At 59.0% G+C, this 21,033-nt stretch overlaps 2 protein-coding genes across 2 annotated transcripts; both read right to left on the reverse strand.

Moving 5' to 3' along the window:
- Nucleotides 1-971: 971 nt before the first annotated feature.
- LOC306948523 (uncharacterized protein) lies at nt 972-18,381 on the reverse strand (the record flags this gene model as incomplete). Its single annotated transcript, XM_079538162.1, has 9 exons — nt 972-1,618; nt 1,970-2,021; nt 2,315-2,559; nt 8,186-8,809; nt 9,161-9,212; nt 11,111-11,574; nt 13,343-14,258; nt 16,204-16,911; nt 18,223-18,381. The coding sequence occupies 9 exons, from the start codon at nt 18,379-18,381 to the stop codon at nt 972-974; spliced, it is 3,867 nt and encodes a 1,288-aa protein (XP_079394288.1).
- A 700-nt stretch (nt 18,382-19,081) lies between these two features.
- Nucleotides 19,082-20,731, reverse strand: LOC306948524 (GTPase IMAP family member 7-like; the record flags this gene model as incomplete). The annotated part of the gene is made up of 3 exons (XM_079538163.1): nt 19,082-19,901; nt 20,050-20,101; nt 20,665-20,731. The coding sequence occupies 3 exons, from the start codon at nt 20,729-20,731 to the stop codon at nt 19,082-19,084; spliced, it is 939 nt and encodes a 312-aa protein (XP_079394289.1).
- Between the last annotated feature and the right edge of the window lie 302 nt (nt 20,732-21,033).

The raw sequence follows: 21,033 nt of genomic DNA on the forward strand, positions 1-21,033 counted from the left end.
GCCTGAATGCCCCACAGCCATCAGTGCCGTCTCTCCCAGAGCTCTTTTGTGAGGCTGCTGTCTGGTCTCTCATTCCCCACTCTGTACATGATGTATCCAGGGCAGTCCTGTCTCAGGTTCAGAATGCAGCTCTCACTCCCGTTCACCTCCATTCCGTAGGGCACTGCCTGGCCCTCCCATCGCTCAGGGTCTCTCTGTAAACCTTTCTGCCCCTGACAGAGTCAGCAGCTCATGGCAGTGCAGTGTCATCCACAACCTTCCTCAGTGCACCTCAGTGACAGTTTCCAGCCGTGGAGAGAACACTGAAGAGAATCAGCCCTGACACGGAGCCCAGCGGAACCCCCCATGACTGCCACCAGCACAGTGCCCCCCTGTCCCAGATCCCGGAGCCCCGGTCTTCACCCACAGCACTGTGTGCGTGTGTAGCTGTGTGCTGAACGTTTCATCCTGCCAATTCTGCCAGCAATGTGCTGCCCGTCCTGCTGCTGCCTCCGAGCTGCACAGCGCCCACATCACCTGCACACGCCAGCTGAGGCCCAAGGTCCCACAGACGCCTTTCCCGTAAGCGTGCTCCATTCCAGCAGTGCAGACAACACATCTCGGAGCAAAGGCTGCTGGAGAACCTCAGCTCTCGCACCGAGGGCAGCTCCCCTTCCACATCCCCGCCGTCCTCCAGAGCAGCCTGCATGCCCACAGCCACGGGCACCAGCCCTCCACATCCCATCCCCGCAGGCACAGCCGGCACTGGGCCTCGTCCCCACTGCACCGTGTGTGCGACCACCTCCTGCCAGCACTGCTCAGCACAGCAGAACCCAGGGCACAGACGGACGCTCCTCCAGACAGCAATGCTCAGTGTTTATTGACAGCTCCTTCAGGCCCATCACCACACACCCTGCCTCACATCACCCCATACAGACAGCAGGAACAGCGCAGCAGAGGAGGTCCCTGTTCTGGGGCCGACCCCTCGCTGCTTACAGGATGGTACAAAACTTTTGAAAGAATGTCCGTGTGTCTTCCTCCAGCATTTCCTGTGTGTAACGCGGTGCACTGCCATTCTCCTCTACCATGGCATCAATCATGCTGATGAGCTCTGCAACCTGCCGATCCCTCGCCTCCCCACTGGCTCTGTTGTTGAAACCAATGTAGCGATCTCCACACTTGGCTGCCAGCTCCTTGAGGTATGGGCTCTTTTCTATGAAATCCTTCAGACCTTTTGGATGCTTCAGCTCCTCTGCTCGGGTGAATAAGAGAATTGTGTATCTCTCTGCTTTAGAATGGAAGATTCTGGTCACCCACTCAGCCACTTCCTGCTCTTCCTTACTGATTCGGGCCAGCTGCATCACCAGGATGATGGCATGGACCCCTGAATAGAGTTTCTTAAAGGCTTTCTGAATCTTTTCAGCTGTTTTCTCATTGACTAACTTAGTGTCAAAAAGGCCGGGCGTGTCGACAACTTCAATTGATCTGTCACCGAAGAAACATTCTAGTTTTTCACACTCTCGGGTTACCGACTCGGCTGACAAATCAGAAGTAAATGCCTCCTTCCCAAGGATGGTGTTCCCTGTCGCACTCTTCCCATTCCCTGTCTTCCCCACCAGGATGATGCTCAGCTGGGACCCTGTGGACCAAGCAGAGACGAGTGTGAGCCCCGCGGTGCCGGGACACCCCCTGCTGGCCACGGAGTGCCGGGGCCACGAGGAAAGGTGTCCCCGAGCCACCGCTGTGCCCTGCGGGGACGGGACGGGGCACGGGCTGGAGCCGGCTGCCAGCAGGCACGCAGGGCTCGCTCGGCCCCGTCCGCCCTCAGCCTCGCTCTGTGAGCTCTCAGGGCGGAGATGGGAGGCAGCCTCAGGACGCCCCCGAGGCCACGGCCTCCCACAAAGCCCGCATGAACTCCCCGTGCTTCCCAGCACTCAGCCAGCAGCCCGGCTGGGCTGCGCCTGTCTGTGTGCGGAGCTGAGCAGCTCACCTGTGCTGTGATGTCCTGCCATCGGGAGAGCGCTCACACTCACACAGGGAGCCTGGGAGGAGAGAGATTTTGAGTGAGAGTGGCACAAAGCTGCCCTGCTTCCCTCCCTGTGCCAATGAAGGTGACACAGATGATCTCTGGGGACTCAGGTCAGTCCCGCAACCGGGTGTGCATGGAGAAAGCCAAGTGGCATCAAAGTTACCCATCAACATTGACTTTGACAGCACCTTAGGAAAGAGATATTGGCTGAACCTTATGCATGGAAGTCAGAACCCTCTCCTTGAAAGCAGATTCTGCTGCCTTGGAATTTGTTCCCGCAGTGGCAGCAGAGCTGCAGCAACTCACCAAAGCAGCGCTGCGCTGTGTCCCAGCTCTGACTGCTGCACTCGTGCTGTTGCTGCTCTCGTCCCGCACAGCAGCGCCGGGGCTGGAAGCGCCGTGCAGCTCAGCAGCGCTTTTAGAGGCGGCGTCGGGAGGAGGGCAGTGCTGGGATCCCAGGTAGCGCTGCTCCACCATTGGCCGCATCTGAGCTGCCCCAGGGCGGGGACACCGCCCGCTGTGCAAAGCCACATCCAGCCTGGACTCGGGCGCTGCCAGGGATGGGGCATCAGCAGCTCTTCCGGGAAACTTCATTTATGGCCTCACCACCCTTGTCTTGAATAATTTCTTCATGATGCCTAATCTAAACCTGCCCTCTTTTACATTCAAGCCATTCACCTTTGTCCTGTTGGTACATTCTCAGATAAAGGAATTGTTGTGCTGCGCAGTGCTGCAGCCCTGGCACAAGGACACAGAGGCTGTGGGGTCTCCTCTTTTGAGACCTCCGTTGCCGCACACATGAGGCTGGGCCCCCTGCTCTGGGTGTCCCTGTGCAGGCAGGGCAGACCAAATCCCACATCCCCAAACCACAGCTCACCTGGGCTCAGGCATTTCTGCAGACCGCCCGCTCCATTTATCCCCGCCCATCGGTCCCCCATCGCCCGCTGCCCAGGGCTGTGTCCCTTTGGCTGTGCAACCTCTGCAGGGACGGAGACCCCACGGCAGTGCTGGGCAGCCGCAGTGGTGCTCACCCACCTGCACAGACGGCAAAGGGAGTGCTGATGTTTCCCTCACTGCTTGAGCTTCAAGTCGTGCAAATTGCCTCAGTTCTTCTTCTTCAGAACAGCTGTGGCACCAAGGAAGCTGTGGATGTTCTTTGGTGTTTGCAGGTCATGTTTGGCAGGCCTTGCCACCGGTGCACAGCTGTTCAGCACATTGCAGGCCTGGGCGTGGGGACTCATGGCTGGCCATGGGCACACTGGACTGGCCCTGGAGATGCATTGCTGTGAGTACACACGAGGACATGGGCTGCTTCATGGCAAGGACAGCAGCAGTGCAGACCGCTGTTTGGGCCTGAGAATGGGGCAGTGCTGCTGGTGCATGGATGGATGCCCACGAAAAGCCCAGTGCCCATCACACTGCTGCTGTCCTTGGCTGTGAGCAGTGGGGTGCAGCCCCAGCGCCCCGAGCCACAGCCTGCACTTTCGATATTGCACTGCCTGGAGCTGGGAGCATTTCTGGGAAATGCCTCTTTGTGGGACCTTTGGACCACGGCTCACAGTCTGTACTGGGTGGCACCGTGGTGGCAGCAGCATTGCTAAGGCACGGCCTGCCCAGGGTGGGGGCATGGAGAATCCCAGACTTGATTTGAAGGGGATGGGGTTGTGGATGGACTTGCACTCGTGGGGCAGCATTGTGGTACTGATGTAGACCGGGAGGCCTCCCACCCCCCTAGTTTGAAATCAGCGTGCTCAGCATGCTCCCTGAAATGCCTTTACACCATTGCACACATCATGGAAAACAAGCAGGAGGAGTTAAAAATCTGTGTTTAGGAAGATTGCGATCTGGTGGCAATTACAGAAACGTGGTGGGACAGATCACACGGCTGGAGTGTGGTCATGGATGGTGGTGTCCTTCTCTGGCAAGTCAGGCCAGCAAGGCAAGGTTGCTCTTTACATGAGAGAGCAACTACAGTATTGAGTACTGTGCAGTGGCAGACAGGAGCAGGTTGTGAATTTGTGGGTGAGAATTAAGGGGCAGACTGGCATGGGTGATACTGTTGTGGCTGTCTGTTACAGGCCACCAGATCAGGACGAGGAAGCAGATGAGGCCTTCTGCAAGCAGCTGCTAGCAGCCTCACCATTATGTGGTTATCGTGGGGGATTTTAACTACCCTGATATCTGCTGGAAGTCCTCCTCAGCCCAGCATCCACAGTTCCAGAGGTTCCTCCCGAGCACTGATGATAACTTCCTGATGCAAACGGTGGATGAACCAACCAGGAGAGGAGCGCTGCTGGATCTTATTCTCACTAATAAGGAGGGTAAGGTTGAAATGCTCAAGGCTGAGGGCAGCCTTGGCTGCAGAGATCATGTGGTGGTGGAGTTCAGGATCTCATGTGGCAAGAACGGAATACGGAGCAGAATCAAATCACAGCTCTGGACTTCAGAAGGGCCATCTTTGGCCTTCTCAAGCAATTGCTAGGGAAAATGCCATGGGATGGGGTACTTGAAGGTAAAGGGGCACAGGGTTGTTGGTTAGCAATCAAGGACCATTTCTTCCAAGCTGAAGATCAGCACATCCCAGCAGGTAGGAAGTTGAGAAAGGGAGCGAGGAGACCTGCACGGTTAAACAGGAAACTGCTGGGCAAGCTCGAGTGGAAGAGGAGAGTCCACAGATCATGGAAGGAATGATTGGTCACCTGGGAGGATTATAAGACTTGTCAGAGGATGTAGGCAGGCAACTAGGAAAGCTAAGGCTTAGAATTAAACCTCGCAAGAGGGGTCAAGGACAACGGAAAGGGCTTCTTCAAATACACCCCAGATAAAACCAAAGTGCAAACCTGTTCACACGGCTGCACAGGAAGCAGGGTTGATATCTCGCTGCTCAGCATAGTGGGAAGCTAAAGGAGGAAGCAGAAAGGCTGAGGAGCGCCTGGGATTGTGGGAAAGGGATCGATTGGTGGAGTCGTTCTGCCATCCCTACAGGAAGGGTGCTGGAGATGCTCCTCAAGAGTGGGGGATCGTCTGCCTTCTCACAGTCAGGTGGAAAGCGGCGACCTCAAAGACGGTGAGGGATGGAAACCAGTCCCTGTTTGGGGCAGTAAGCCGACTGCCCCTCAGCCTGTCCCACCTTCCCAGGTGCCCTTACGTAACAGGTATGAGTCTCTGGAGCTGGAGGGGCTGGGGGGATGTGCATATCAGTGAAAGTCCATCCGTGCAGGAGAGGGTGCCCAAGGTTAGTCAGTCTGCTCCCCGCTTTGCTACAGCGTCAGTCAGGAAAAAAATGAGGGCTGTTGTCGTAGGCGAACCGAGGGCCCGATATGCTGCTCGGATCCGTCCCACAGGGAGCTCTGCTGCCTGCCTGGTGCCCGGGTGAGATGTTGCCAGGAACATCACTCGCCTCGTTAAGCCCTCCGATTATTATTCACTACTGGTTTTCCACATTGGAAATGAAAAGGTAGGCAAAAGAAGTTCTGGGACAATCAAAAGGGACTTCAGGCCCCCAGCACAGGAAGGACGTGGAGCTCTTGGAGCGAGTACAGAGGAGGACACTGAGATGAGCACAGGGCTGGAGCAGCTCTGCTGTGAGGAAAGGTTGAGGGATCTGGGCTTTTTGAGCTTGGAGTAGAGAAGGCTGCAGGGAGACCTCAGGGTGGCCTTCAGTGCTTGAAGGGAGCAGATAAACAGGAGGGGAACGGCTCTGTGTGAGGGTGGGTGGTGATGGGACAAGGGGAATGGTTTTAAAGTGAGACAGGGGAGGTTTGGGTTGGATATGAGGAGGAAGTTTTTCAGCCAGAGGGTGGTGAGGCACTGGCACAGGTTGCCCAAGGAGGCTGTGGATGCCCCATCCCTGCAGGCATTCAAGGCCAGGCTGGATGTGGCTCTGGGCAGCCTGGGCTGCTGGTTGGCGACCTGCACACAGCAGGGGTTGAAAGTCGATGATTATTGTGGTCCTTTTCAACCCAGGCCATTCTATGATTCTATGACCTCTTGAGGTCGCTTCCAATCCCTGACGTTCTGTGATTGTGTCCTCCTTCTGAGTGCATGAGGATGGTGGGATCACAGAATGTCCTGAGTTGGAAGGGATCCTTGACTCCACGTTGGACAAGCCAAACAAAAACCCTTTGTGTGAGAGTGGCGTCCCAGCACTCTGGCAGTGTGGTCCCAGCACTCGAGTTCATGCCCACTGCCCAGGCGAGCTGCTCCCTGCTCACCATCCTCTGGGGCAGAGCCTTACCCTTTCCTCCATCCAACCCTCCCCTGACAGCTCCATGCTGTTCCCTCACGCCCTGCTGCAGCCACAGAGAGCAGAGCTCAGTGCTGCACCTCTGCTGCCTTTGAGGGGCTGTAAGGCCCATGAGGAACTGCAGCTGCAGTGAGCCCTCCCCTCAACCTCCTCTGCTCTGAACACAGCAAACCCAGGGTCCTCAGCTCTCCTCACACCCCTTGCTCTGCAGACCCTCCCCCATCTCCGCAGCCATCCTTTGGATGCTCTCTCACAGCTCCGTGTCCTTCTGACACAGCAGCACCCAACCTGCACCCTGTGCTCGAGGTCAGACCGCAGCACAGAGCAGACAGGACGGTCCCTGTCCTCGCTGGCACTGCTGGGCCTTCTCCTCCCCCAAAAGGGGAAGGGGCCCTTTTGGCTGCAGGACCCCACCTGCAGACACACTGCGTGAGGCACAAAGTGCACAAACAGACACATCCTATAACTGCACTCAGCTCTGGGAAGTGCAGATATTGAAACTAAGAGTGAAGGAAGGCAGAGAGCCTCAGTTCTTGCACATGGGGCAGCCCCCCTTCCACACGACAGCCATCCCCAGAACAACCTGAACGCTCCATGGCCATGCGTGCCATCACTCCCAGAGCCCTTCTGTGGGACTGCCATCCAGCCTCTGCTACCCCAGTCTGTACGTGTATGCAGGGCAGCCCCGACCCAGGTGCAGAATGCAGCTCTTTCTCTCTGAGGTTGGGCACTGCGTGGCCCTCAAATCATTCAGGCTTTCTCTGCCAGGCCTCTCCAGCCCTGACAGAGTCAGCAGCTCATTGCTCTCTATAACTCCTCACTGCTCTCTATAACATCCTGAAGGGAGGCTGTAGTGAGCTGGGGGTCGGCCTCTGCTCTCATGTCATCAGTGATGGGAGCAGAGGGAATGGTTCCAAGCTACGGCAGGGGAGATTCAGGCTGGACATGAGGAAGTATTACTTTTCAGAAAGGGTGGTCAGGCACTGGAATGGATGCCCAGGGAGGTGGTGGAGTCACTGAGCGTGGGGGTGTTCAAGGAAAGGCTGGATGTTGTGTTGAGGGACATGGTTTAGTGGGAGCTATTGGGAATGGGTGAACGGTTGGACTGGATGAGCTTTGAGGTCTTTTCCAACCTTGGTGATTCTATGATTCTATGATTCTATGATTTTATGAGCTGGTGGCAGTGCAGTGTCATCCACAACCTTCCTCAGTGCACCTCAGTGACAGTTTCCAGCCATGGAGAGAACACTGAAGAGAATCAGCCCTGACACGGAGCCCAGCGGAACCCCCCATGACTGCCACCAGCACAGTGCCCCCCTGTCCCAGATCCCGGAGCCCCGGTCTTCACCCACAGCACTGTGTGCGTGTGTAGCTGTGTGCTGAACGTTTCATCCTGCCAATTCTGCCAGCAATGTGCTGCCCGTCCTGCTGCTGCCTCCGAGCTGCAGGGCGCCCACATCACCTGCACACGCCAGCTGAGGCCCAAGGTCCCACAGACGCCTTTCCCGTAAGCGTGCTCCATTCCAGCAGTGCAGACAACACATCTCGGAGCAAAGGCTGCTGGAGAACCTCAGCTCTCGCACCGAGGGCAGCTCCCCTTCCACATCCCCGCCGTCCTCCAGAGCAGCCTGCATGCCCACAGCCACGGGCACCAGCCCTCCACATCCCATCCCCGCAGGCACAGCCGGCACTGGGCCTCGTCCCCACTGCACCGTGTGTGCGACCACCTCCTGCCAGCACTGCTCAGCACAGCAGAACCCAGGGCACAGACGGACGCTCCTCCAGACAGCAATGCTCAGTGTTTATTGACAGCTCCTTCAGGCCCATCACCACACACCCTGCCTCACATCACCCCATACAGACAGCAGGAACAGCGCAGCAGAGGAGGTCCCTGTTCTGGGGCCGACCCCTCACTGCTTACAGGATGGTACAAAAGTTCTCAAGGAATTTCCATCTGTCGTCCTCCAGCATTTCCTGTGTGTAACATGGAGCACTGCCATTCTCCTCTACCATGGCATCAATCATGTTGATGAGCTTTGCAGACTGAACATTCCTCATCACTTTGGAGTCCTTGTTGCTGAAACCAATGCATCGATTTCCACACCTTGCTGCCAGCTCCTTGAGGTATGGCATCCCTTCTATGAAACCCTTCAGATCTTCTGGATGCTCCAGCTGTTCTGCCAGGGTGAATCCCAGGATTGTGTATTTGTCTGCTTTAGTATCAAAAACATCGTTCACCCGTTTAGCCACTTTTTCCGCCTCTTCAGTGATCTGAATCACCATGATGATGGCGTGGAACCCTGAAGAGAGGACCTGAAGGCTTTCCTTAATGTTTTCAGCAGTTCTCACATTGGCTTCTCTTCCATGAAAAAGGCCAGGAGTGTCAACAACAACAATTGGTCTTCCAGCAAAGTTGTTCTCCTCTATATTGAAGCATCTTGTTACCGCATGTGATGACGAACCCGATAAAAATACATTTCTTCCAAGGATGGTGTTCCCTGTCGCACTCTTGCCACTCCCCGTCTTGCCCACCAGCAGGATCCTCAGCTCAGACCCTGTGGACCAAGCAGAGACGAGTGTGAGCCCCGCGGTGCCGGGACACCCCCTGCTGGCCACGGAGTGCCGGGGCCACGAGGAAAGGTGTCCCCGAGCCACCGCTGTGCCCTGCGGGGACGGGACGGGGCACGGGCTGGAGCCGGCTGCCAGCAGGCACGCAGGGCTCGCTCGGCCCCGTCCGCCCTCAGCCTCGCTCTGTGAGCTCTCAGGGCGGAGATGGGAGGCAGCCTCAGGACGCCCCCGAGGCCACGGCCTCCCACAAAGCCCGCATGAACTCCCCGTGCTTCCCAGCACTCAGCCAGGAGCCCGGCTGGGCTGCGCCTGTCTGTGTGCGGAGCTGAGCAGCTCACCTTTGCTGTGATGTCCTGCCATCGGGAGAGCGCTCACACTCACATGGGGAGCCTGGGAGGAGAGAGATTTTGAGTGAGAGTGGCACAAAGCTGCCCTGCTTCCCTCCCTGTGCCCATGAAGGTGACACAGATGATCTCTGGGGACTCAGGTCAGTCCCACAGCCGGGTGTGCATGGAGAAAGCCAAGTGGCATCAAAATTACCCATCTGCATTGACTTTGTCTTTGGAAAGAAATGATGACTGTCCCGCATTCATGAAGTCAGAACCCACTCCCTGAAAGCAGATTCTGCTGCCTTGGAATTTGTTCCGGCAGTGGCAGCAGAGCTGCAGCAACTCACCAAAGCAGCGCTGCGCTGTGTCCCAGCTCTGACTGCTGCACTCGTGCTGTTGCTGCTCTCGTCCCGCACAGCAGCGCCGGGGCTGGAAGCGCCGTGCAGCTCAGCAGCGCTTTTAGAGGCGGCGTCGGGAGGAGGGCAGTGCTGGGATCCCAGGTAGCGCTGCTCCACCATTGGCCGCATCTGAGCTGCCCCAGGGCGGGGACACCGCCCGCTGTGCAAAGCCACATCCAGCCTGGACTCGGGCGCTGCCAGGGATGGGGCATCAGCAGCTCTTCCGGGAAACTTATTTACGGCCTCACCACCCTTGTCTTAAAGAATTGTTTCATGATGCCTAATCTAAACCTGTCCTCTTTTACATTAGGGCCATTCACCTTTGTCCTGTTGGTACACTCGCAGTGAACAGAAGCACAGCCGTGCCGTGCAGTGCTGCAGCCCTGGCACAAGGACCCGGAGGCTGTGGGGTTTTCTCCTTGTGCACATTCAGCCCTCGCACATGAGGCTGTGCCACCTGTTGTGCGTGTCCCTGTGGAGGCAGGGGAGACCAAATCCCACTATCCCCAAGCCACAGCTCACTTGGGGCCTCAGGCACCTCTGCAGACCACCCACTCTAACAGCTCCATGCCCTTCTCACGCAGCAGCACCCCATGCTCGAGGTCAGGCTGCAGCACAGAGCAGAGGGCACAGTCCCTTCCCTCACCAGCACTGCTGGGCTGCTGCACCCAGCGGTTGGGGCTCTTTTGGCTGCAGGGCATTCTAATGGCTCACATGCCCCGGGCCGTCCCACAGCCCCCAGAGCCCTTCTGTGGGGCTGCTGTCCGACCTCTGCTCCTCCTCCCCCCATACTGGGAACCCAACCCCAGTCACTGAAGGGAACACTGGAGAGAATCAGCCCCGAGCAATGCTATGGAGGCAGTGCAGGAGCCGAAACAGCTCTGCATCCAACCAGCTGGATCCCCATGAGCAGCTCAGTGGGTGACTGCTGGACCTGCACACCGAGTTCCCGGGACAGGTTTTGCCCCTCACCAGCCCGCGTTGGCTGCTGACAATGACTGCGTTGTCTCTCAGCTCTGTGTGCAGCTGAGGGCAGCGGTCCCGGGGGTGCAGAGACCCCCCACAAGGGGAACCCCCCCACCCCCGGCCGTCCCTTTGCCTGCTGCACGGAACGGGACGGGGCCCAGAGGGGCCGTGTGGTTTCTGCTCAGCGTGTGACTTTCGGGAATGGGAGCGGCTCAGCCCGGGCTTTGGTTCACCCGAGGGCAGCAGGAGCAGCAGGAATGCTTTCACTTGCTGTTGTCACAGAGCCCGGAGCTCAGCGCCCTGCGCTCCCTTGGGGGCTCGAGTTCCCCCTGACGGCTTCAAGGAACAACAGCTGCACTTTCTCCTCCCTTTTCCAGAGGCCCCTCGTGGGGATGGGCTCTGTCCGGGCTGCGATTCCCGCTGGTTTCAGAACAGTGCTGATGCTGCTGACGGCGCCCTGGACCGCTGGGAGCAGAAGGAAGCAATGCTGCATGCAGAGCGCTAATTGAAACACAAATATTACACTAATTACCGTCATTATCCTTTAGTCCCTCCACGTTCCATGCTCAGGGATCTCCCCAAACCCTGCGCCCACCCCGCGCAGCGCACAGCGGGCGACCTCGCGGCGGCACCGGGCGCTGCGCTCCGGCGAGTCGAAGGCGTCGGGCGCGTCCACCGCGTGCACGCCGTAAGCCCTCCAAGAGCCGCTCCGCCGCTCGCTCCTCCGCGCCACCGCGCGCGTGGGCTGAGAGCGGGGAGCAGCCCGCTGTGTCACCAGCACCAGCACGCAGGGCTCACGGGCAGCGAATCTGACGCAGCGCTGGCGCTCCTCGGCCAAATGCTGCTTGTCCCACTGACAGCCCCCGAAAATCGCCGGGGTGTCCATGACCACCACGCACCACTCGCCCCAATCCCGCCTGCCGTCTTTGCACGTGGTGGTGACGGGTTGGGACGCCAGCCGGGACTCGAAGCGCTCCTCGCCCAGCAACGTGTTGCCGGTGGCGCTGCGCCCCGCTCCGCTCCGCCCCAGCAGCACAACGCGCAGCTCCGGCCGCCGACCTGCGGGGACAGCGGGACACGGGTCGGACGGGACGGACAACTTCTCCTGCAGGGACTGCCGAGCCCACGCCGAGCTTCCATGGACCCCGTCCCGTTACAGACAACACCCTCAGAGCCCGGACCCCGCGACCGGGCAAGGAGACCGGGCCCCAAACCAGCAGGCACACAGGGCTCGTGGGCCCCATCCACCCTCAGCCTCGATCTGTGCGGCTCTGAAAGCAGAGATGGGAGGCAGCCTCAGGACGCCCCCGAGGCCACGGCCTCCCACAAAGCCCGCATGAACTCCCCGTGCTTCCCAGCACTCAGCCAGGAGACCAGCTGGGCTGCGCCTGTCTGTGTGCGCAGCTGAGTGACTAACCTGTGCTGTGACGTCCTGCCATCGGGAGAGCGCTCACACTCACACGGGGAGCCTGGGAGGAGAGAGATTTTGAGTGAGAGTGGCACAAACCTGCCCTGCTTCCCTCCCTGTGCCCATGAAGGTGACACAGATGATCTCTGGGGACTCAGGTCAGTCCCACAGCCGGGTGTGCATGGAGAAAGCCAAATGGCATCAAAGTTACCCATCAACATTGACTTTGCCTTTGGAAAGAAATGTTGGCTGACCCTCATTCATGGAAGTCAGAACCCTCTCCTTGAAAGCAGATTCTGCTGCCTTGGAATTTGTTCCGGCAGTGGCAGCAGAGCTGCAGCAACTCACCAAAGCAGCGCTGCGCTGTGTCCCAGCTCTGACTGCTGCACTCGTGCTGTTGCTGCTCTCCTCCTGCACTGAGCATTGCTGCTGCAGCAGGGCACTGTGGGCTTGCGTCCTCCACGATGACCAAAAGCCCCCAGAGCCCTTCTGTAGGGCTGCCATCCAGCCTCTGTTTCTTTACATACACCCAGGACAGCCCCATCCCCTGTGCAGAATGCAGCTCTTGCTCTCGGGCACCTCCATTCCGTTGGGCACTGCCTGGCCCTCCCATCACTAAGGCTCTCTCTGCCGGGCCTCTTCACCCCTGACAGAGTCAGCAGCTCATGGCAGTGCAGTGTCATCCACAACCTTCCTCAGTGCACCTCAGTGACAGTTTCCAGCCATGGAGAGAACACTGAAGAGAATCAGCCCTGACACGGAGCCCAGCGGAACCCCCCATGACTGCCACCAGCACAGTGCCCCCCTGTCCCAGATCCCGGAGCCCCGGTCTTCACCCACAGCACTGTGTGCGTGTGTAGCTGTGTGCTGAACGTTTCATCCTGCCAATTCTGCCAGCAATGTGCTGCCCGTCCTGCTGCTGCCTCCGAGCTGCAGGGCGCCCACATCACCTGCACACGCCAGCTGAGGCCCAAGGTCCCACAGACGCCTTTCCCGTAAGCGTGCTCCATTCCAGCAGTGCAGACAACACATCTCGGAGCAAAGGCTGCTGGAGAACCTCAGCTCTCGCACCGAGGGCAGCTCCCCTTCCACATCCCCGCCGTCCTCCAGAGCAGCCTGCATGCCCACAGCCACGGGCACCAGCCCTCCACATCCCATCCCCGCAGGCACAGCCGGCACTGGGCCTCGTCCCCACTGCACCGTGTGTGCGACCACCTCCTGCCAGCACTGCTCAGCACAGCAGAACCCAGGGCACAGACGGACGCTCCTCCAGACAGCAATGCTCAGTGTTTATTGACAGCTCCTTCAGGCCCATCACCACACACCCTGCCTCACATCACCCCATACAGACAGCAGGAACAGCGCAGCAGAGGAGGTCCCTGTTCTGGGGCCGACCCCTCGCTGCTTACAGGAAGGTACAAAACTTTTCATAGAATGTCCGTGTGTCTTCCTCCAGCATTTTCTGTGTGTAACACGGAGCATTGCCATTCTTCTCGACCATGGCATCAATCATCCTGATGAGCTCTGCAACCTGCTGATCCCTCGCCTCCCCACTGGCTCTGTTGTTGAAACCAATGTAGCGATCTCCACAATTGGCTGCCATCTCCTTGAGGTATGGTCTCACTTCTATGAAACCCTTCAGATCTTCTGGTTGCTCCAGCTCCTCTGCTCGGGTGAATAACAGGATTGTGTATTTGTCTGCTTTCGTATGGAACATCTTGGTCACACATTCAGCCACATTCTGCTCCTCCTGTGTGATTCGTCCCAGCTGCATCACCAGGATGATGGCATGGACACCTTCAGTGGTTCTCTGAAAGGCTTTCTTAATCTTTTCAGCTGTTTCCTGATTGGCTTCCCTTGTATCAAATAGGCCAGGAGTGTCGATAACAAGAACTGGTCTTCCATTAACATGATCCTTGACTTCCTTGCACTCTTGGGTTACCAAATGTGCTGACAACATGGAATGAAATGCCTCCTTCCCAAGGATGGTGTTCCCTGTCGCACTCTTGCCACTCCCCGTCTTGCCCACCAGCAGGATCCTCAGCTCAGACCCTGTGGACCAAGCAGAGACGAGTGTGAGCCCCGCGGTGCCGGGACACCCCCTGCTGGCCACGGAGTGCCGGGGCCACGAGGAAAGGTGTCCCCGAGCCACCGCTGTGCCCTGCGGGGACGGGACGGGGCACGGGCTGGAGCCGGCTGCCAGCAGGCACGCAGGGCTCGCTCGGCCCCGTCCGCCCTCAGCCTCGCTCTGTGAGCTCTCAGGGCGGAGATGGGAGGCAGCCTCAGGACGCACACGACCAGCAGCAGGGGAGGCACTGACCTGTGCTGTGACGTCCTGCCATCGGGAGAGCGCTCACACTCACACGGGGAGCCTGGGAGGAGAGAGATTTTGAGTGAGAGTGGCACAAAGCTGCCCTGCTTCCCTCCCTGTGCTTATGAAAGTGATGCAAACGATCAATGCACCGTCCCTGGGACACATCACTGTGAGGACACACGAGGACATGGGCAGCTGCATGACAAGGACAGCAGCCCGGCAGACCCCTGCCCAGGGCTGAGCATGGGGGCAGTGCTCCTGGTGTGAGCATGGACTCCCACGAAAAGCCTTCTGCCCTTCACACTCCTGCCATCCCCAGTTGTGAGCAGTCAGTGCAACCTCAGCACCCCGAGCCACAGCCTGCACTTTCAATACTGCACTGCCTGGAGCTGAGAGCATTTCTGGGAAATGCCTCTTTGTGGGACTTCTGGCCCATGGCTCAGTCTGGACGGGGATGGCACCACAGTGGCAGCAGTGCTGCCAGCGCATGGCCTGCAAAAGCTGGGAACCTGGAGCATCACTGCACTCCTCTTGGGGCCCTGAGACCGGCAGGATCACAGAATGCCCTGAGTTGGAAGGCACTCCTGGCTTCCACACTGAACATTCCAAACCCAAACCCTATGTCTGAGAACAATGTTTCAGTTCTCCAGCAGCTCAGCCTGTGCCCACTTGCCAGGGGAGCTGCTCCACGCCCTCTGCCCTCGGGCGCAGCCTTTCCCTCACCCGCAAACAACACTCCTCTAAGAGCTCCATGCCATTCCGATGGGGCCTGTCACTGTCAGAGTGGAGCTCAGTGCTGCCCCTCTGCTCCTTCTCAGCAGCCATAGGGCCATTAGGGGCTGTAAGGCCACGAGGAGCTGCAGCTGCAGTGAGCCCTCCCCTCAGCCTCCTCTGCTTTAGGCCCAATAAACACAGAGCCCTCAGCTCTCCTCACACCCCTTGCTCTGCAGACCCTCCCCCACCTCCACAGCCATCCTTTGGACGCTCTCTCACAGCTCCGTGTCCTTCTGACACAGCAGCACCCAACCTGCACCCTGTGCTCGAGGTCAGACCGCAGCACAGAGCAGACAGGACGGTCCCTGTCCTCACCAGCACTGCCGGGCCTTCTCCTCCCCCAAAAGGGGAAGGGGCCCTTTTGGCTGCAGGACGCTGCAGGCTCATGTCCACCGGGCCGTCCCAGAGCCCCCAGAGCCCTTCTGTGGAGCTCTCAGCCACCCTCTGCTCCCCCAGTCCGTACTGAGAAGCCATATCCAGCCACTGAAGGGAACACTGAACAGAACCAGCCCTGAAATGGAGCCCTTTGGAACCCCCAGGGACTGCCACCAGTGCGTGCCACCCGTGCCCCAACGCATGGGCCTGACCCATCAGCCCAGCTTTCACCAACCTCACTGTGTCTGTGCCTGTCTGTGTGCCGGGCGCTTTGTCTGCAATGTTCAGTGAGCAATGGTATGGAAGGCACTGCTGGACTCCAAGAGAACAGAAATACGAGCAAAAGGAGGGAGAGAGCACCTCAGCACTTGCATCATGGGCCGCTCCCCCTCCCCACCAAGGCCTTGCCTCATTCTTGCACTCAGGACCACGGCTGATGGCCCCACAGGGACAGGGCTGCTCATAGGGCTGCCCACAGAGCTCTTCTGCTGGCTGCTCTCAACAAGTGAGGCGCGAAGCCTCGCATCCACGCACTGCTCAGCACTGCATCCGTGTGCCCCAGCATGAGGCTGTCAGCACTGGGCCTGGTCCTGACCACATCAAATGCGTAACCACCCCCTCCCAGCACTGCCCAGCACAGCAGAACCCAGGGCATGCGCAGGTGCTCAGCCAGACAGCGGGGCTCAAGCACTCCTGGAGAGCTCCTTCAGGCACCACACTCCGTGCCCCACATGTACCACGAAGGCGGGGAACGGCACGGCTGACGAGGCTGTTTCCTCTCTCACTGAGCCCTTGCTTCCTACACGATGGTACCGACCTTCTCCAGCATTTCTCGCGTGTAACACGGAGCATCAGGATTCTGCTCTACCATGGCATCAATCATGCTGATGAGCTCTGCAACCTGCCGATCCCTCGCCTCCCCAGTGGCTCTGTTGCTGAAACCGAGGTACCGATTTCCACACTTGGCTGCCAGCTCCTTGAGGCATCCGCTCCTTTCTATGAAGCTCTTCAGACCTTTTGGATGCTCCAGCTCCTCTGCTCGGGTGAATAACAGGATTGTGTACTTGGGTGCTTCAGTATGGGACATCTTGGACAGGCACTCAGCCTCTTTCTGCTCTTCCTGTGTCATTTTGCCCAGCTGCATCACCAGGATGATGGCATGCACCCCTCCAGACAGGCACTGAAAGGCTTTTTTCTCAGCTGTTTTCAGGTTGTCTTCCATAGTGACATGAAAGCCAGGAGTGTCAACAACAACCAGTGACCGTCCAGCAGAGCAGCCTTTGACTTCCTTGCACTCCTGGGTTATTGACTGTGGTGACACATAAGATTCAAATGCCTCCTTCCCAAGGATGGTGTTCCCTGTCGCACTCTTGCCACTCCCCGTCTTGCCCACCAGCAGGATCCTCAGCTCAGACCCTGTGGACCAAGCAGAGACGAGTGTGAGCCCCGCGGTGCCGGGACACCCCCTGCTGGCCACGGAGTGCCGGGGCCACGAGGAAAGGTGTCCCCGAGCCACCGCTGTGCCCTGCGGGGACGGGACGGGGCACGGGCTGGAGCCGGCTGCCAGCAGGCACGCAGGGCTCGCTCGGCCCCGTCCGCCCTCAGCCTCGCTCTGTGAGCTCTCAGGGCGGAGATGGGAGGCAGCCTCAGGACGCCCCCGAGGCCACGGCCTCCCACAAAGCCCGCATGAACTCCCCGTGCTTCCCAGCACTCAGCCAGGAGCCCGGCTGGGCTGCGCCTGTCTGTGTGCGGAGCTGAGCAGCTCACCTGTGCTGTGATGTCCTGCCATCGGGAGAGCGCTCACACTCACACGGGGAGCCTGGAAGGAGAGAGATTTTGAGTGAGAGTGGCACAAACCTCCTTTCCTCCCTGTGCTAATGTAAATGATACAAATGATCAATGGACTGTCCCTGGGGATGCATCAGTGCGAGAACACACGAGGACATGGGCAGCTGCATGAGAAGGACAGCAGCCCTGCAGACCCCTGCCCAGGGCTGAGAATGGAGGCAGTGCTGCTGGTGCGTGGATGGATGCCCACGAAAAGCCCAGTGCCCATCACACTGCTGCTGTCCTTGGCTGTGAGCAGTGGGGTGCAGCCCCAGCGCCCCGAGCCACAGCCTGCACTTTCCATATTGCACTGCCTGGAGCTGGGAGCATTTCTGGGAAATGCCTCTTTGTGGGACCTTTGGACCACGGCTCACAGCCTGTACTGGGCCGGCACTGCAGTAGCAGCAGCACTGCCAGGGCACAGCCTGCCTAAGATGGGGGCATGGAGCATCCCTCCATTCTTCCTGGGTGCCGCGAGAGTGGTGGGATCACAGAATGTCCTGAGTTGCAAAGGACTCCTGCCCCCACGTTGGACTAGCCTAACCCAAACCCTACGTCTGAGAACAGTGTCCCAGTGCTGCAGCAGCTCAGCCCATGCCACTGCCCAGGGGAGCTGCTTCATGCCCACCACCCTCTAGGATACAGATTTTCCCTCAATAGCACCCTACACTCTTCTAACAGCTCCATGCCATTACACTGCGGCCTGTCAGTGTTGGAGAGAGCTGAGCTCGGCGCTGCCCACCCGCAGCCTTTGGGGAGCTGTAGGTCCATGAGGAGCTGCAGCTGCAGTGAGCCTTCCCCTCAGCCTCCTCTGCTTTGGGCCCAATAAACACAGAGCCCTCAGCTCTCCTCACACCCCTTGCTCTGCAGACCCTCCCCCATCTCCACAGCCATCCTTTGGACGCTCTCTCACAGCTCCGTGTCCTTCTGACACAGCAGCACCCAACCTGCACCCTGTGCTCGAGGTCAGACCGCAGCACAGAGCAGACAGGACGGTCCCTGTCCTCACCAGCACTGCCGGGCCTTCTCCTCCCCCAAAAGGGGAAGGGGCCCTTTTGGCTGCAGGACGCTGCAGGCTCATGTCCACCGGGCCGTCCCAGAGCCCCCAGAGCCCTTCTGTGGAGCTCTCAGCCACCCTCTGCTCCCCCAGTCCGTACTGAGAAGCCATATCCAGCCACTGAAGGGAACACTGAACAGAACCAGCCCTGAAATGGAGCCCTTTGGAACCCCCAGGGACTGCCACCAGTGCGTGCCACCCGTGCCCCAACGCATGGGCCTGACCCATCAGCCCAGCTTTCACCAACCTCACTGTGTCTGTGCCTGTCTGTGTGCCGGGCGCTTTGTCTGCAATGTTCAGTGAGCAATGGTATGGAAGGCACTGCTGGACTCCAAGAGAACAGAAATACGAGCAAAAGGAGGGAGAGAGCACCTCAGCACTTGCATCATGGGCCGCTCCCCCTCCCCACCAAGGCCTTGCCTCATTCTTGCACTCAGGACCACGGCTGATGGCCCCACAGGGACAGGGCTGCTCATAGGGCTGCCCACAGAGCTCTTCTGCTGGCTGCTCTCAACAAGTGAGGCGCGAAGCCTCGCATCCACGCACTGCTCAGCACTGCATCCGTGTGCCCCAGCATGAGGCTGTCAGCACTGGGCCTGGTCCTGACCACATCAAATGCGTAACCACCCCCTCCCAGCACTGCCCAGCACAGCAGAACCCAGGGCATGCGCAGGTGCTCAGCCAGACAGCGGGGCTCAAGCACTCCTGGAGAGCTCCTTCAGGCACCACACTCCGTGCCCCACATGTACCACGAAGGCGGGGAACGGCACGGCTGACGAGGCTGTTTCCTCTCTCACTGAGCCCTTGCTTCCTACACGATGGTACCGACCTTCTCCAGCATTTCTCGCGTGTAACACGGAGCATCAGGATTCTGCTCTACCATGGCATCAATCATGCTGATGAGCTCTGCAACCTGCCGATCCCTCGCCTCCCCAGTGGCTCTGTTGTTGAAACCAATGCACCGATTTCCACACTTGGCTGCCAGCTCCTTGAGGCATCCGCTCCTTTCTATGAAACTCTTCAGATCTTCGGGATGCTCCAGCTCCTCTGCTCGGGTGAATAACAGGATTGTGTACTTGTGTGCTTCAGTATGGGACATCTTAGACAGGCACGCAGCCTCTTTCTGCTCTTCCTGTGTCATTTTGCCCAGCTGCATCACCAGGATGATGGCATGCACCCCTCCAGACAGGCACTGAAAGGCTTTTTTCTCAGCTGTTTTCAGGTTGTCTTCCATAGTGACATGAAAGCCAGGAGTGTCGACAACAACCAGTGACCGTCCAGCAGAGCAGCCTTTGACTTCCTTGCACTCCTGGGTTACTGACTGTGGTGACACATAAGATTCAAATGCCTCCTTCCCAAGGATGGTGTTCCCTGTCGCACTCTTGCCACTCCCCGTCTTGCCCACCAGCAGGATCCTCAGCTCGGACCCTGTGGACCAAGCAGAGACGAGTGTGAGCCCCGCGGTGCCGGGACACCCCCTGCTGGCCACGGAGTGCCGGGGCCACGAGGAAAGGTGTCCCCGAGCCACCGCTGTGCCCTGCGGGGACGGGACGGGGCACGGGCTGGAGCCGGCTGCCAGCAGGCACGCAGGGCTCGCTCGGCCCCGTCCGCCCTCAGCCTCGCTCTGTGAGCTCTCAGGGCGGAGATGGGAGGCAGCCTCAGGACGCCCCCGAGGCCACGGCCTCCCACAAAGCCCGCATGAACTCCCCGTGCTTCCCAGCACTCAGCCAGCAGCCCGGCTGGGCTGCGCCTGTCTGTGTGCAGAGCTGAGCAGCTCACCTGTGCTGTGACGTCCTGCCATCGGGAGAGCGCTCACACTCACACGGGGAGCCTGGAAGGAGAGAGATTTTGAGTGAGAGTGGCACAAACCTCCTTTCCTCCCTGTGCTAATGTGAATGATACAAATGATCAATGGACTGTCCCTGGGGATGCATCAGTGCGAGAACACACGAGGACATGGGCAGCTGCATGACAAGGACAGCAGCCCTGCAGACCCCTGCCCAGGGCTGAGAATGGAGGCAGTGCTGCTGGTGCGTGGATGGATGCCCACGAAAAGCCCAGTGCCCATCACACTGCTGCTGTCCTTGGCTGTGAGCAGTGGGGTGCAGCCCCAGCGCCCCGAGCCACAGCCTGCACTTTCCATATTGCACTGCCTGGAGCTGGGAGCATTTCTGGGAAATGCCTCTTTGTGGGACCTTTGGACTACGGCTCACAGCCTGTACTGGGCCGGCACTGCAGTAGCAGCAGCACTGCCAGGGCACAGCCTGCCTAAGATGGGGGCATGGAGCATCCCTCCATTCTTCCTGGGTGCCGCGAGAGTGGTGGGATCACAGAATGTCCTGAGTTGCAAAGGACTCCTGCCCCCACGTTGGACTAGCCTAACCCAAACCCTACGTCTGAGAACAGTGTCCCAGTGCTGCAGCAGCTCAGCCCATGCCACTGCCCAGGGGAGCTGCTTCATGCCCACCACCCTCTAGGATACAGATTTTCCCTCAATAGCACCCTACACTCTTCTAACAGCTCCATGCCATTACACTGCGGCCTGTCAGTGTTGGAGAGAGCTGAGCTCGGCGCTGCCCACCCGCAGCATTTGGGGAGCTGTAGGTCCATGAGGAGCTGCAGCTGCAGTGAGCCTTCCCCTCAGCCTCCTCTGCTTTGGGCCCAATAAACACAGAGCCCTCAGCTCTCCTCACACCCCTTGCTCTGCAGACCCTCCCCCATCTCCACAGCCATCCTTTGGACGCTCTCTCACAGCTCCGTGTC

This window comes from Tetrao urogallus (genome assembly GCF_951394365.1).
Source record: "Tetrao urogallus genome assembly, chromosome: 7".
NCBI classification, from domain to species: Eukaryota; Metazoa; Chordata; class Aves; order Galliformes; family Phasianidae; genus Tetrao; species Tetrao urogallus.